Source organism: Epinephelus moara, chromosome 11 (assembly GCF_006386435.1).
Source record: "Epinephelus moara isolate mb chromosome 11, YSFRI_EMoa_1.0, whole genome shotgun sequence".
NCBI classification, from domain to species: Eukaryota; Metazoa; Chordata; class Actinopteri; order Perciformes; family Serranidae; genus Epinephelus; species Epinephelus moara.
In genome coordinates this window covers 26,415,944-26,433,118 of record NC_065516.1, presented here as the reverse complement: position 1 = coordinate 26,433,118, position 17,175 = coordinate 26,415,944, and the positions used below count along the sequence as shown (strand labels likewise).

At 41.4% G+C, this 17,175-nt stretch overlaps 2 protein-coding genes across 2 annotated transcripts; one reads left to right on the top strand and one right to left on the bottom strand.

Moving 5' to 3' along the window:
* Positions 1-3,702, top strand: si:ch211-196f5.2 (uncharacterized protein LOC556372 homolog). The gene is made up of 4 exons (XM_050056769.1): positions 1-2,421; positions 2,582-2,681; positions 2,784-2,913; positions 3,566-3,702. Exons 1-4 carry the CDS (start codon positions 2,327-2,329, stop codon positions 3,661-3,663), a joined length of 423 nt encoding a protein of 140 aa, XP_049912726.1. The 5' UTR covers positions 1-2,326; the 3' UTR covers positions 3,664-3,702.
* On the bottom strand, positions 3,685-16,771 carry ipo4 (importin 4). Its single transcript, XM_050056768.1, has 30 exons — positions 16,364-16,771; positions 15,929-16,015; positions 15,176-15,255; positions 15,023-15,064; positions 14,733-14,862; positions 14,406-14,585; positions 14,219-14,284; positions 13,993-14,094; positions 13,784-13,867; positions 12,935-13,090; positions 12,741-12,794; positions 12,453-12,562; positions 12,200-12,308; positions 11,703-11,832; positions 11,251-11,364; positions 10,716-10,829; positions 10,357-10,480; positions 9,995-10,106; positions 9,769-9,890; positions 9,557-9,634; positions 9,183-9,240; positions 8,611-8,716; positions 8,114-8,307; positions 7,787-7,837; positions 7,195-7,320; positions 6,444-6,670; positions 6,204-6,336; positions 5,981-6,085; positions 5,174-5,243; positions 3,685-4,870 (listed from the first exon to the last, which is right to left on the bottom strand). Exons 1-30 carry the CDS (start codon positions 16,427-16,429, stop codon positions 4,740-4,742), a joined length of 3,261 nt encoding a protein of 1,086 aa, XP_049912725.1. The 5' UTR covers positions 16,430-16,771; the 3' UTR covers positions 3,685-4,739.
* Between the last annotated feature and the right edge of the window lie 404 nt (positions 16,772-17,175).

Below are 17,175 nucleotides of genomic sequence, written 5' to 3'. Positions count from 1 at the left end.
TAGAGGGCTAAAACTCAACTTTGTGATGTCATAGGGTATAAAGCCTGGAGCTGCTCCATGGACAATGAAGTGGGAAAGATCATACAGGCGACACAGAGCACCCAGGGGAGTGTTCTGAATATATGAGTACATTTTCCTCAAGAGAATAAAGCTCATCTGGGTATTAATGGGTCCACGAATCAGTCTCCCATTCACTGAAGCAGCTCCAGACTTTATACGCTATGACATCACAAGTTTGCAACTTACTCGTCTGGTGCTTTGAGAGAGAGTTGCTCATGTTCACAAATAGTGATTGAACTTTCCAAGGCCGTGGAAATAACATACTGGAATACATAATTTAGATGGTGTTCCCCTTTAATTCCCCAGATCCACTTTGTTTGACCCAATCCGACAGCATCCAGTCAAGTTGCAAGAGAAAAGCATGAAAACATAATGTTAGATTACTGTGCGCCAGTTAGAAAATAAATGATACCAAAGATAATTTCTTTCATGCACAAAACTACACCAATTACATGTAAAACGCACGGGTCAGAAATTACAGAGTTGCAACAACTTCAAACAAACTTAACAAATAAATACAAATTTTAAAAAACACTGATGATTTTTGTAAATTTATTATATTGTTACTCTGTTGTTAAAATGTCATTACATTTGGTGAAGAGCTCATTTTGACTTGTTAATGACTCAAAACTCAAGGATTAAGACTAGGGACTTTACTTGGGACTTGATTGCAGAGACTTAAGACTTGTGGCTTGCGAAACAATGACTTCTAATAGCCACCACTTCCACTACTGCTGCATCACTGGCTCTGCAGGACAACATGTAAGAGTGACCTCACAGTGTTTACAGACACACAGCAGCATGTTGCTGAGAAAACAGGGTCAAAGGTTGATTGATGAGGCCCAAATATCTTTCCGTTATCGGCACTGAACATAAGGTAGGAGGCAAAATGTCTGCTCTTGTAAAAAACTAAGAGATCCAGCCTGTCGACACATAAGATTTAAAGCAGCACAAATCTTAGCGACATTTAACCTGTTAAACCTGAAACTTTTTGGCCTTACAGCAGGAGAAACAAGCTGTGACCCCAACAGTGGGATATTTTCACTTGGTAGAAAACAGCTGCTTATTTACACAGCAACATGAGCAATTCTCAATGCAATGTTAAGTGTTTGTAGCCACGTTAATAGGGAGAAAATCCCACATGTGCTACCACAACCTGATGCTTACAGTCGACCTCCCTTTGGCTCCATACATTCCCAAGCCTTTGCATCATCCGTATCCCACCACAGTGCTGACGTAAGAAGGATTTATTGTGGCTGCCCTTGGAATGTGACATGCTGAGTCCAGAGTGCTAGTTTAGTGGGAAAAAGATCCCTGCTGTACAGAACAACACACACATTATCCACAGCATGGGAACACACGTATCCCCATGTTTGTGTCCCCTTTATAAGTTAGAACAAGAACTCGTTTTTCAAAAGCTGAAAATGTGACGCTGTGCTGTGAATGAGCCACACATCACCCTCCTGTTCACCTGAACTGTCAGAGAAATGAGAGAGAGAGTGGAGAGGGGGACAGATGATGAGTGGAGGTGGAGAGAATCATCTCATTACACAGTAATAAATCTGTTGTCCACACTGAACCTGATGTGACCTCTTGGCTTGTTCACATGTAACCAAATTTATACGTTACAAATTCTACATCATAAAGCATTCAGTTCTTAATTTTTCATCCCAGACATGAAGCACTTCAGGCCACATTCTTCCTACATTCAGTCAAAACATGCTCAACTAAACACTGACTTCACCAAAGCCCGGTCAGACTGATAATCCACAAAGACAGCCGGCAGTACAAACACCACCACCCGTCCATCACCGCCCTGACAGTGTAATAAACCTAACATCTGAGTGACACATAACACACATTCACACTGCCTGCTTATATCAGCCAGGAGGGCTGTGCTCAAGTCTGTATGCATTAGACGCACACACACTCAAACTTTCCAGAGGCCTTCATCGTCAGAAGAGGCAGAGCTCTGAATCACCAGCCCAGAGGAGGAGGAGAGCAGAGAGCAGCAACACGGTGCAGACGCCGAGCATCAGTCAAAGAGATAAGCACAGATCATACAAGCAAAGGCGAGGGATACATCACATTCTTCTTCTGAGATAGCGATCACAAAGTCAAGCTGGCAGCAGACGAGACAAAAAGCCTGGAGGAGGGAGAGGCCAATGTGGAGCAGGCCAACAGAGTACCTGACAGTCCAGCAGACAGGGAGTCCCCTGGGACACGCGGCAAGCTGGTGCGTGTTGAACTGGAGTGGGACATCCCCATGTCTGTGACGCTGCCCATACAGGTGCAGCCTGACCCAGCACACCAGCCGTTCCCCTTCCTGGACACCACACTGGCCGACCTGGGCATCCAAGAGTGAGTCTGCTTTCAGTGTGAGGAGTCTTGATGTCAATGTCATGATTTTTCAACAAGCTTGAGTGCCCGTGTGTGTGTGTGTGTGTGTGTGTGTGTGTGTGTGTGTGTGTGTGTGTGTGTGTGTGTGTGTGTGTGTGTGTGTGTGTGTGTGTGTGTTCAGGTCAGAGGTGAAGGAGAGGGTGGTGTGGGTGGACACCAAGAAGACCCAGGTTAAGAACAAAGCAGGGAAGCTGAAGGAGAAAGAGATCACCATCCTTGAGGTATGACTCTAACATGACGGATAGCGTCTGAGCTTTTTTGTATTGATGTAAGTAGAAGCTAACAAAGCAGTGTTGTGAAATAATTTTGGTTTCCTCCTGTAGGTGAGAGTGAAAGCTCAGAAGCCTGGAGACAAACAGCTCCAGGAGATCCTGTACAGCACTGAGGCCCACACTGACCGCTCCTTCTGTCGCACAGGAATGAACATCCTGCCGTGGAAACACAGATATACAGGTGTGGATATTACTTTTTTTTAAAGCATCTTATGTTGCTGTTACTGTCAGTTCTGAGGGTTACTAGATTGAAATTTTTCCTCATCATCTGTGTTCACTCATATTCATCTCATTATGGAGGATTTGTTTCTGTATGTGCACAACCAAAAATCACTCAGCTGTGACACAGTCTGCAGTGACCTCTCAGAGAACGGGTGAACCGTCAGGCTGATGTAGATCACAGCAGTGTGCCAGAGCCTTGGGCACTGAAATGAGATCATCGTAAACATTACATCACAGTCTGGATAAAGCTTCAATGCTATTGGGAATTTGTGAAAATCAGTTTGACTTGTCCCCACCAATGGCCATTTATTTCTCTCTGTGAGTAACAGAATGACCTCTGTGCAGAAAAGGCTGGTTATTGTGACAAAGCAAGCTAACGATTATGTCTGACAACAGTATAAAAACGGGCAACCTGCAGATATAGAGACACTAATAATAATCATAGACGTCGTATCTGAGCAGTTGTGCTGTGTTTACACCTTGACAGGGCTGTTTCTTGTCCATGTGTGGTATTTGTCTCCCTCATCATTAGCACATACTGATATATCTATGTGATTTTAAGTGAGGGATTTAACATGCGTTTAAAAAAGACCTCTCTGTCTGTCTGCCAGGAGAGGATGGGCTGACACCAGTGAAGATGACTATGGCGTTGGACATGGAAAACCAGCAGCCTGACTTTACTGAGGCCCAGGGACAACGGGAGATCTGAAGAGCAACAAAGAGTCAGCTATCATCCAAAACAGAGTGCAGTTTAATGTGAATCAACAAGCTAGCCATTTAGGCTAACATACATGTTCAACTAGCCCACAGCAAAGCACTTTTTTAACTACATTTTGATTCCAAGATGCAGGTTTGCATTTATTTAGAGGATTCAAAGTGTCGTCAGTCTGCCTTTCTACACTGAGGCAAGGTTGAATGGCTTGACATTAACTGCATGGCGAAACTTGCCAGCATTGAAGCATCTTGTTAAATTTTTGTAGCATTTGTAAAAAATCTCTTGCACTTGTCAAATATGTGTAATAGGATACTTTGAATAGATTTTAACAGGCTGACCAGACATAGCACCAATAGATGGACTGGGTACTGCTGCATACAGACACAGACTGAGCTGCTATAAGCATTAACAGTATATCGACGGTGATGCAAGTGCTGTTCTTTTTATAACAACTGAGTGTGACCTATTAGTTCAGTGTGTCCATTTAGTCAGTGATCTCTGGGGGCTCTCACTGTTGAATTTCTGCCACAGCTCACACAACACACTGCTGCACTGCTGGGCCATGAGAGAGCCCTTTGTAAGCAGCTGATAAATCTCTGAGAGGCAATGCAGAAATTTAAATCAAAAGTTTAAAGTCCATCGGCTAACGCTGGGAGGTTGGAACAAAATAATTACATTGTAGATCAATGGAGATCAAATTCATTGCTTCACACTCTGATAGCAAAGCCAGAAGTCAGTCCAAACAGTGGCAGAACAGGGACAGTAGCAATTAACAGTAGCACTTAACAGGAATAACAGGAAAACAAAATACAATGGTAACGACACAGGATGGTAAACCGTAAGTCTTAAAATAATAAAACTTCAACAAAGCAAAGCATGCAAATAAATTAAAAGTTAATGCTCAGAGGCATAACTGTTGAATGCAATAATAATTAGTAGAATGGTTGAAGTGCTGTAGATCAATTAGATCAATTTGGGTCGTCACAAATAACTGTCCCATTTTCCACCTACAGTATAAAAATTCCTTGTTTTGGCTGGCTTTCACGCAAGAGTGGAAGGATGTGTGCGGGCTACGAGGCAGAGATGGCTGCACTAAGTTTGGCCTGCTGCTCTCTGGGAAGTGGTGTCACAGCTGCTTGGAAGTCTGCAGAGTGTTGCTGGGCAAATTCTTTGATCAGCATGACCAAAGTGTTCTGGGTTTCTGTGGAGGAGAGACAAAGTAAGACTTTTGGGATGACAGAAATACACTGAAGACAGATTAGTAAAACAGCAGTATCACAGCAGAACGCTGCAGTGACAGACTGGGGATGTTCAGTGAGGGGAAACATTAAACCCAGTGAGGGGAAAAGAGTGTGTTAGCTTTGTCTTTCAATAACTTCAGATGCACAAATAGCTTAAACACTAAGCATCAAGCATTCTGTTCAGTTTAAGTTGGTGCCTCTTTCAGTGCAATCTAAGAAAACAAGCCACTGAAAATGCTGCCTGTTACCAAAGAAATCTTTACCTATATCAACGTTATTGTTGCCAAGGACATGACTGGAAGCTGCAACTATGGGCTTCATTAGCTTCACAATCTGAAAGAAGAAAAAAAACATTAAAAATGACTATGGAACAATGTTAAATATTGCCATACACATCGATACACCAAATCTCACAATGTCTGAGATACCACACATTGTCCGGATTACAACTAAAGCATCTGATGTTTGTTATAACCGATTGTTCTGAATCAAAATGTTGTCATCTCTGTCTTTGTTAAATTGCTGCGATTGTCTAGATTCTTTAGGATTGTGTGATATAGAGTTTGAATAAGCTGTATGCATGCATATGCTGTAGTTATACTTTATAAAACATAATAAAATGATTGATAAATTGGTCTGATGGTGGTCCATACCAAGCATACATAGGGATCATTTTTAACATTTGAAGTTGCTCCACCCTCAATGATGTTGACCTATCTCTTTCTGCTTGTGTTTGTCACTAACATCCTTGTTTTACAACTTTCTTTTATTGAGAAAATCTCAACGTTACAATATGTAACCCACTTCAGGAATGAAAAGAAGCCTTGAAAGACAAATTGTACTAATTAATGTACCATGATGCTTGCACCAATGCAAATTAATCTGTCACCACAAATTAGCCTGAATATGCCATTCAAACAAAACTGCTGATATAGTTTTCTTAAAGGAAATAATCACATTTTCTTGACCACATGTGGACAGACAGTAATTTTAGTGTCGTAACTAGCTTGAGTGCCATTCCTTGTACACAGGGATTGCATTGCCAGATGTTCATTGTGTTTGTACTGTACCAGAGCAGGACTGTGTCTGTAGAGCATAGCCAGGCAGCTGAACACTGTCTTGTTCTCCTCCATGTCCTCCTTGAGGGGAAGACGAGCCACCATAGCAGGCATAACCTGTTACACAGCACATCATGTCTGTTGTTATTCCAGTTTATGGTGAATTTAATGCTTGTGAAAATGTTGTCAGCAGTTACAATTACTTGCAGTGGAGAGGTGTACGCTGTAAACATACCTGCTCAAGAGGGACACAATCCACATTGCTCATGATCATCCTGCAGAGGGCAGCACACAGGTTGTCAATCACCCTGAGGTCTGACTCTTTGGTCAGCATGTTGGAAAACACAGACAGCATCATGGGATAGTCTCTGGAACACACTTCACTAAGGAACAGCTGCATGTGATGTTTTTAAATTTTGCATTAACACACACACACACACTCACAAAAACACACACACAAAAGTAAGAAGGATACGATACACAGATGGGTCCAGCTGCCTGAGCCAGACATCCAAGTCCGAACACACTGTTGTTGCGAACCTCAGGATCACTGTCCCTCACTCCAGCAACCAGCACAGGAAGCAAACGGTTGGACAGTCGGCCTGCCAGTCCCTGGCCCCCAGGCACACTCACAAGGGCCTGCAGGATCTCTCCGATTGTACCCACAGAGAAAGACCGGTCTGCCACAGTGCATGTGGATTTCTTTTGAGATGGGAAAAAAAAATGAATTAGTGTGACACTGACCAAAATGGACACATCAGATGCCATACTTTTTGTGATACACCTTGGCTAAATATCAAAGGACTGTCGCATTATAAAATTGTGATCCTACCCCAGTCCTTCACTAATTCTTGCTGTAGTTAAGAATTCACTCAGTAAAAATGAGCTTGTTTAAAAAATGTAAAGAACTTCATAGATACAGAAAGTAAGTTACTTTTTTGTCACTTAGATCATCTGCTTGTCCTGAATACTGCTGAACTGTGCAGGGAGCTTTGTTCCTGGCACAAATTCAACTTGTTTCAATTATTTTTACATTTTGTTTTTAAGCAATTAATCTTTGAGTCAAAGTTCGGTCTCTGAAAATGAACTTGTAGTTGGAAAGAGTTTTCTGTAAGAAATAAGCATCACTACATGACAGGACTAGGATAACTTCGAGTTAAGAAAATGGGTTTGAGTAAATAAGACTTCTGTGGTACTGCGGTTGTTGTCAGTAGGTCTGGACTCACAGCTTTGCTCATGATGAGAGGCAGCAGATCGTTGATGAAAGGGGCAAATTTGTCTGCAGGCACAGAAGAGGCCAGCAGAGGAATTCCCTCCCCAGCAAACTCCAGGAGCATGGCATCATACTCCGCCTGAACCAGACAGCACATCAACAAAAAACACATTGAGTGAATGGACAGTGATGTTGACACAGAAGTTAGGAAATAATGGGTAAAAAAAGCAATCTCTGATTAAATATCTTTATATTCTGTATCTATATCCATCAATATTTGGATTTTTTTTCAATATCTATATAGCAGGCAGTTTGGTGGATGTTTTTGTTTTGACTGCATCAGTGTAATGTGAGGTCATACACTTTAACATGGCGGCAGAATAAATCTGAACTCTTGCATTAACAGTCCTAGGTTTTTTTCCATTTACTTTTCCAAGAAATAAATTGACATCATGTCTCCGCAATAATGTCAATTCATATTTATAAGTACATAAATCTGACTGCTCTGATGTATTGTCACTCAAGAATAGATCACTTGTATGTGCAGATTTAAGGACTATAATGTTCATGACTGTGAGTCTGATTTGAGCAAGAGAGCAACTAACCTGCTGGTCTTCATCATCGGCTTCATCCCCACCACCGTCCTGACAAACGGTCTGAAGAGAAAGAGAAACAATGGTGAAGGGATACTACACTGCGTTCCAAATTATTATGCAAATTGTATTTAAGTGTCATAAAGATTAAATTTTTNATCATCGGCTTCATCCCCACCACCGTCCTGACAAACGGTCTGAAGAGAAAGAGAAACAATGGTGAAGGGATACTAGTATAACTTCCACCTAGGAATTATCACTACTGTTAAATTACTTTAGTGACCTCAGTTTTAACAAACAAAGCCATCACCCCATACTCATCAGTCTCAACTATCTCACCTTTTTCTTGAGCACATCACGGATGACGTGGCTGATCTCCTGAAGGCGTGAGGGGTTTTTGAAAGCTTCCTCCTTGCATGACTTCATGACATTGTTCATGGTTTCCAGAATACCCATCACGACCTGGCGCTCTTGCTCTGTTCGCACTGTTTCCACAAAGCAAGGAAGGACCACATCCAGCAACTTCAGCAGGGCTGAGAGAGGGAAACAAGATGTTTGGAAATGAAGAGGAATAAAGTTAAGATTAGATAAAGGCAACTGCATTGATTCATGTTTGCCACAGTCTGAAAAAACTAAGTTAACTGGCCTCTCGATTAATGTTTGTAATTGTATATAACATTACAGTATACTATACATCTGCTTAGAGCCCACTTGTTTCTTGTCCCTCGATGTAGCTAATTACTAATCCCCACTTCAACAGAAAGCAGCACTGCCAATTTCTGTATTTCCTGAAAGGAGCAACAGCAGTGTAGAGTTCCTGATAAGAGAGGCTTTACCCTGGTGGTTGGCCTCGGTGGTATTCTCCTTCCACACTTGATGCTGAGCTCGACAAAACTGGCCCATGGCTCCAAATGCTGCCCTGCGGACATCCTCATGGGGAAACTAGGGAGGGAGGGAAGTGTGGGAGGATACAAAAAAAGCATCAAGTTACAGCACGATGGGTACTGGTAAATAAAGTAAACATGCACCCCAGCACACAGATACAAAATGACAGATTTATGGGGTCATGAGAGACCAAGCCTCTGTTATTGAGAAGTGTTGCTAAACAAGACACTAAATCCCTACTATGACCAGTGGAACTACTTGAAAGTTGACCCTGACTTAGAGATTTACAGATGACTAATTTCAAGTAACTGCGCTTTATATCATTTACAACTAACTTAAGATAATGACATGATAAGAGTTCAAGAGTTGCATTATCAATCTACCAACAGACACTTCCATTTACAAACAGACACAAACCTGGGGTGACACAATGTACGCACAAACACAGACCACAAAGTGCCCTTCACAGCACATTAGACAGAAGACGGATGATTGGGCCGACCAGCCAGCCAGAGTGACTTACATCTCTCATCTCATAAACCTGCTGGAAACTGGACTCCAGGAAGGGCTGGAAGGCAGCACTGTCAGGGGATACCATAGCAACAGACATTAATATATACAAAGGTATGCAAACAAGGAATGTGTGACATAATGCTGGTGTAACAAGCTATTCAATAAATAAATTCAGTAAAACCAGTAAATAAGAAAGAAAATATATTAAAAAATATTCAACATCATTACCTACAAAAATAGAATTTGGGACATAACTGCACATATATGACTCTAATGACTTGTTGTAATAAAGTTTCTGAGAGGAGAGTCAGACTGGAAGAGAAATAAAAGAAACATTATGCGAAGAAATACTGAGACTAGATCCTTTATAAATATCTATGTTACCCAGTGCTGAAGGCAATCTCTCCCAGTGCATCACAGGCGTCCTCCTTCTCATCAATGTAGGCGTTTTCCACACTGAACCTGAGAGATGGATAGACAGAGTTAGAGCAGTCTTTTGCTCAGCAGAGGTAGTAAATATATATATATATGTATGTATGTGTATGTGTGTGTGTGTGTGTGTGTGTGTGTGTGTGTGTACATGTGTGGACCCCTACCCTGCAACATCATGGATATCCGTCTCAGGCTCATCTTCCAGAAAATCCACATCTTTCTCTTCTGCATCGTCGTCGTCGTCGTCATCCAGCAGGACAAATGTCTTGTCCTCCTCAAGGTGTGCCTGAGAAGGAGGGCCGAGGAAGATGAAAAGTGAAATGCTGCATCACTGTTATTTTTATTAGGAATAGCGTGTAGGTTTCAGAGTGTTGTTTGTGTGCTTTATACCGTAATGCCTTCATTAGACTTGAGGGCGAGCAACATGACTGTTGTAATGGCAGTGAGGTGAGGAGTCAGGCACTCTGGGCTGACTGTGGATACAGCAGAGTACAGACTGTACCTGATGGGTGGAACCACGGAGAGAGGTGAAGTTAAGGTTACAGAAAACAACAGGACATTTAGAATGATTTTTTTGGCAATTATATACTACTTGTTTTGTCTTTAAATAGTAACAATGATGTGTATACTCAAGTCTGTAAAGAAAGATATGTATGTAGTTTTATTTTTTTAACTGAGTGGAAACAAAACAAAACAAAAACCCCCAAAACATTCTCACACACACACACACACACACACACTAAGTAACATACGTGCAGCGTCTCAAGTCAGGGTCATCAATGGTGTCAGTGAGGTTGAGGCCCAGCTGAACGCACTCTGCAGCAAGAGGACTGAAGACATCTTTGCCGATGGTACGGGCCAGCACAGAGAGAGTATCTAACCGCAACAACACAAGATGATCAACATCCATTCATTCACGATGATGAGTTTAGTATTAACTTATATGCAATTTTTGTTTCCTTAACAGAGTAAAACAAGAACTACATAATCATAAGACTTAAGTATAACAAGATGGCACCAGGGTTAAGTGGGAAAATGTTTTGCTCTGAATATACCAATATCACAACTTCTTACTTTCTCTTTACAGATCTCTGTGGTTTACAGTACCTACCCAAGGACTGAGTTTGCAGGGACCTCATTTCCTCTGTGGTAGTGGTGAGGAAGCCCTTCAGACTTTCAATAACTGGAGGGAAGTAGGGAACCAGCAGCTCTTTGGCAGCATTGGCTGATAAGACAGTGATTCACAATGGGGCCTGGGTCACTTCACTTTAAATCCAAACACCAACAACATTTTTTTGTGTCTTAATGAACCAAGTCTTTGCAGGTTAACATTACATCAACTGTACTTAATGGTTTTATTGAGTAGCACCTCTTCAGTCAGAAATTACTTGGCTTATTGTTTGGCTAAAATTTAAAACTGCTCTCTCTCTCCCTCAGCTCCCCAAATCAGAAATACAACCCCAAGCTAAATGACTTGCAAAGTGGTGCAAGTAATACTATTATGTTGACTGTGAAAATCTTCATTTGAAGAAAACTGAACTAAACCCAGATAAGAAGTTTAACCTGTAGCTTACATAGTAAACCAGAAAATTTGCATAATCATTTTCTTGTGCAGGTCTTTGGACTAATCTATGAGTGTTTCTTACCTATGGCCCCTATGGCAGACACGGCGAGCTCTTTTATCTTGAGGTTTTCAGTGTTGTTGAGGGCAGACAACATGGTGTCCATCAGGGTGGGTAGGTAGGGCTCAATATCTGCTCCTGTTTAGCAAAAAATAATGTAGATCCTGTTCCAAAAACTTTAGATGACAAAGTCATGATTAATTATAACATTAAATCGAGTAAAATGTATGATGGAACCTTTTTAATACCAAATCACCTGAATGACTCAAATAAAACAAGTTTGGATCATGAAGTACCCTGTGGTATTTGTTAGTTAGTTAGTTAGTTAGTTTCTTACAGATTTACTGGAAAGCTGTGTTTTTAAAATTAATATCAGGAAAATTGTTGTTTGTGGAAGTGTCCTGTTTCCTCTTGCAGAGGGCAAGGTATGCAGGTTCTACAGTGTCAGTCACTGTGTGAACCTGTTTTCAGCTTACCTAGGTTTTCCATGAAGTTCTCCAGAGCATAAAAGGCCTTAGTGACATGGCCGACCTTAGCCTCGTTCAATGAAGAAAGGTAGCCCAGCAACAAAGGCATCAACTCTGCACAGTATTTGCTCACTTCAGGCTGAGATGGATCAGTGAAAACCAAAATTAACAACAGAAATACCATACCATAATAATAAGAGTGATTGCAATCAGTAAAACTACAACTTTATTTATATTTGTATAACTTTATTATTTAAGCAGTACTCTGTATCAAAGTGAGTCAGTGCCAAGAAATGTGATATTAAACTGCAATCTCTATCCACTCCCACATACACAGTCCCAAGTTTGAACTGTGAGCATTTAATGGTTTTAAAATATCAAAATCTTTGAGAATAGTAGAAATAACAATATCTATTTATAAACGATCTACCTTAAAAGTATAATCAAGCAACACAAGTCTAAGCGAATAAAAAGAAATGTATGTACATGTTGCTGTTTCCACTCACCTGTAAATGTTCAGAGAACTGCCCCAGGGCAAAAAGGCCTGCACTGCGTACCACCTGATTACTATCAGAAAGACTCTGGCACACTGTCTGCAGCACTGATGACAGCATCCTAACAGATAGAGACAAAAAGGTGAATATACTCAAGTGCTGGTGACTATCAGTCAGCCAACAGACTACCCTTCAACAAGAATATGGGTGTGCTGTCATGAATAATAAATAAATTCTAAAAAAGAGAAGACACAACTGGACATACTTGGTGCGTATGTGGTCGGCACATCCTTCAGCCAGCACGGCAAGACACATCAGACCCCCCTTTTTCTGATAGGGGTCTTCACTGGCAAGGCAGGTCTGGGTGAGGGGTATCTAAAACACAAGTTACACAATATCACACATTGTCAAGAGGCAGCTCATCACATCTAGTCATTTAAATGCACAATGTTTTTTATAAATATTAATCAAGAGCCAAACAAAAACAGCTGAATATAATTCACTATACCATTACAAATCTAGTGTTGTTTACATCAAAATTCAGATGACTTACCAGATGTTGAAACAGTTTCTCTGGGGGCATATGGAGTGCCATAGTGTCAATAATCTGGAAATTTAACAAAAATAATTTGTCAAGTGTAATCTTCGTTGCAACTCTACAGTGAATCTACTAAAGCTATTGCAAAGTACATTTTCTTACACAAAGGAGGAACACATTGTACATCAGCACCAATAACTTTCCCCTACCTGAGCCGCACAGTGTTTGGGATTGTCATTGTCTGTGCCATCTCCACTGTCATCCTCCTCATCCTCTGGGTCCTGCTCACCAGGTGGAGGAGCTGCTATCAGCACAGGGAAAATGGCTTGCAGGATGGGGTTCAGCAGCTTTTGCTTCAGCACCGTCTAAAAAGCAGAGAAATTTAGGTGGAATTTTTTATTTAGTTGATATAAAATAACTAAGCCAAACACTTTGTTTCTGAACAAGCCAGCTGATACTGCATGTAGTTAGGCAGGAAGCCAAAAAGCATTAATCTTCCATCTTTTGTTAGCCAGAAAGGTAAAGAAAAGAAATGGAAATTTGCAAACCTAGGAGTCCTGCACATTTTTGTTTACACGGAAATAATACATATTTAGATTAATAAAGCATGCAGTTTATATCTTTTGCTTCATCTATACTTCTGAAATGTATACTCCACCAACCATAAAACAAGAGAATTATTATTTTCCCCCAAATTTAGATTAAGAAATTTAAAAGACAATTAAAAGAAGTTCGTTTTCCTGAAACAGGGAAAAATATATTCATTCATAGTAAGTGCACAGGGAAAATTTATGCCTACCACGGTAAAAGAAATAGCTGTGTCATGTCCTACGACACCCATCTATGCATATAAAGCTTTACCTTTCAAAACTAGACTGAGGGACAGCTGCCCACTGGCCCCTCGGAAGAATATCAGATCCAGTAGGATTGAGATGCAACGTAATCACAGATACTACAGATACTTGTTGTTGTTGTGCTGTTCTTGATCCTTGTTTATCATTATAAACTGAAGGACAGTTATAAGTCATTTATTTATGATAGCTGTTAGGTAACTTTACCTTGCTCTTCAGCTTGATGAGGAAGGCAATACAAGAGAGTGCTTTCACCCGCAGAGAGTCACACAGTGTGGTATCACTGCCCACCTGAGAAAAAAAAAACCCCAACATTAATAATGTACATATGTTATCATAATTCTCATGTATTATCATTTGAGTATTCAGATAACAAAAATGATTTGTCAGTTCTGAAATTAAAATGAACTTCAGACCTCCAAGCAGAAGCGGACAATGTCAGTAACATGAGGGACGATGATGGACACCTCACTCTCCATGAGCTCATTAAACACCTCCATGGCCTCACTGGCTTGGTCCTGTGCAGACACATATATACCCAATAATTTTAGAGGTCAGATTCATCCATATTCTTAAATGCATTTAACTGGCAACATAAAAAGCATGACTTTAAAAAAATAACTTCAACATATTAGAACTTACCTGATCTGCCTTGATGAGGTGTTTCAGAGCAACAATGAGACTGGGGATGATGGAACGCATCTGGTTCTGTGGGGCAGCAAAATGTCACTTCAGTCATTATAAAGTGTATAAATCTATCTTCATCTTTATACTATTTGAAAAATTGTTCCTGCCAAATGTCAAAGTTAAAACTGTTACACAGCCTCACCATCTCTTCTGTGCCTGTGTATGCAGTTATGGCTGTGAGGGTGAGGATGCAGTAGTACAAGGCTGTTGGGTTGCTGTGGTCCTGCAGTACAGTACTGAACAGCGTTAGCAGCTGGCAGTAGTGAGGCTTGAAAGACTCAGGGTTGGACTCCATCACCTTATTCAGCAGCAGGAGGCCAACCTGTTAGACAGAAGAGCAGTCATATTCCATGATCATCTTCAACTTTAAAACAACTCTGAACAAATAACTGAAAACATAAAAACACCAATCTGTAACCACAGCTCTTTTAACCTTATCTTAATTCTAGGTGTTCCATGAGCCCCATACCTGTCTGTCATGAGGGTTGCTGCTCTTGGTGGATTCATTGAGGAGCTGCAGTAGGGCAGGCCAGCGGTCTGGTGTCTCATGTTTAACCATCACTGCACACAGTTGGGACAGCGAGTGCTGCACTGTGTGCCTGCAAAACAGAGATACATAGACATGTACAAAGAGGCTAGGCTCATTCATGACATTTCACATGTGTATTGGCTACATGTAGCCATACACATTTGAGGCAATATCTTATGTGTCAGTGTCATTTACAGCATATAAGATTTGGGTCATTGTGAATTACTTACTCTGTTTCTTGCATGAAGGTTTGTAACACCACTGCTTTAAGGCTGCATGATTGAAGGAAAACATAACAATTCAACTTATTTTCAACTTAATTTAACAGCTGGGTGTAGTGTTATGAAAGTGTACAATTTTTCAATGAGAAGAAATGAGCAAACCTCTCTCTATCATTAGGGCTTATCTTCTTCCAGTGTTTCTTCACTCTCAACCTCAGCATCACTGCAGCTGACTGGCGGATCTAAGGGGTAATATCAGGAAAAGATTTCATGTTAACAGTCAGTCTACAGAGCCCTTCAGTTGCTGGGGATCAGAGGACTGCGAAGCAAGAATGCCATCAGGAACATCACTGATGCTGCCGAGAGGGCATCAAGATGGCTGTGGATCATAAGGGGTGATCCATGGACCATACAAGCTACCTACACACAGGCCAGGGTCTGATCAACCCTGTGTGGGTCTCTTGGGCGAGGGTGTATGATGTTGAAAGACGTGAAACACCCGATGCCCCCAGGTTACAACACTGATGATGTGTCTCGGTCAGTGGTTCCAAACTGGTTCAGTCACAGGGTCCAGATTTCTCCTTCGTCATTAGTTCAAGGTCCACAGAGTTTAATATATTCAGCTTCATACTTGCATTTGGCCACTGTACTTAAAAATAATGTGTGTTTTTTACAAAGTTGATATGTTAGCAAGTCACTTGCGGTCCATTCAGAATGGACCCGCAACCCATCAATTAGGAACCACTGATCTAGGTTGCAACTTATGGTGTGTGTAAACTCACATAGACGAAAGCCCATAGGGACAGTATTTCCCAGACACTATCTCACATACACACAGTCATGCTGCAAATTATGCTAATCCCATAGGATAAAACAATTCTCTCACTCTCTCTCTCACACACACACACACAATACCTGAGGGTTTTGGGATCCACTCATGACAGCACACAGGGCCGGTATAATGGCTGGGTCTTTGAAAGCCTGTTTGAGCTGGGCGGTGGCCTGAGAGGGGACAAAAGAGGTCTCACCAAGTTAGACAGGCTGCTACAAACTACATTGTTGTAGCAATCACAGGGCATCAATCTAACAACATACAGCCAGATGAGTCAAACCCCAACCCTCAATTTTCCCCTTTTCAAAAGGAGTTTCAGTTAACTTAACTACCCAACTGACAGACTGAAGTTAAGTAACGTTAGAGCAGTGGTGCTGATGACCAACTGACAGCTAGCTAGCCGTTGACACCACACGTTAACTTAGCTAGGTTAGCTAGCTTAAAGCGATAACCGTTAGTTGTCTTCTGCCTGACAAACTAGTGATGCTAACTTGAAGAAAAGTTATATTTGGTGTTACCTGCTGTATGACAGCATTGTCAGGCTGGGTCAGCTGTGAAAGAATTTGCTCGAGTTCCTGTGTCATCTCGACAGCTCGGAGTTACCAGACTCAGATAACCTGTTGTGACCGTTAACGTTACTATTTCTAATAAACCGGGCTAGGTTAACGAGTTATCCTTCGCGGTGAGGTTACCGACGGCGTCTCAAGTTATGTTACAGCTGTCAGATATGTAAACAGAGCCTCTGTGAGCAGGTCTAATCGCTAGCTTATGTGTTAGCTGTGAAGATTCACTTTAAAAAATCGGATACGTGTGAAGTTATCAAGCCCAAAGAGAGTCTGACAGATTCGAGCCCCCAGCTCGGTCTGGTCCGTTAGGGCTTCAACTGCCAGCACGCGGGGCAGAACCGGCCAGGAGTTCCATGTGAGTTGTGTTAAAGGGCCCTGCAGCAAGCAGTGTGCATTCAGTCTGATAGAAACAAACAGCGCCTACTACCGGAGAGGAGGGCACGGTGCGACAAACCCAAATCAGTGGTGGGAAGTACAGTAATTTACACTTACATTTGAGTTACTTTGGCACCATTTTACTACTTCAATTTTATGCTACTTTATACTTCTACTCCTCTACATTTGACAGGGAAATATTGTGCTTTTTATTCCACTGCATTCAGCTGATAGCCACTTTGCTGATTTTACGTACAAAACATACAAAACATACACTCTATTGCCACTTTTTTATGTACACCTACAGACAGGTGACAAATGAAAGGAAAAACCTACATGAAGAGTCTTAGTATATAGTCAGGCCACCATGAGCCTCCAGAACAGCTTTA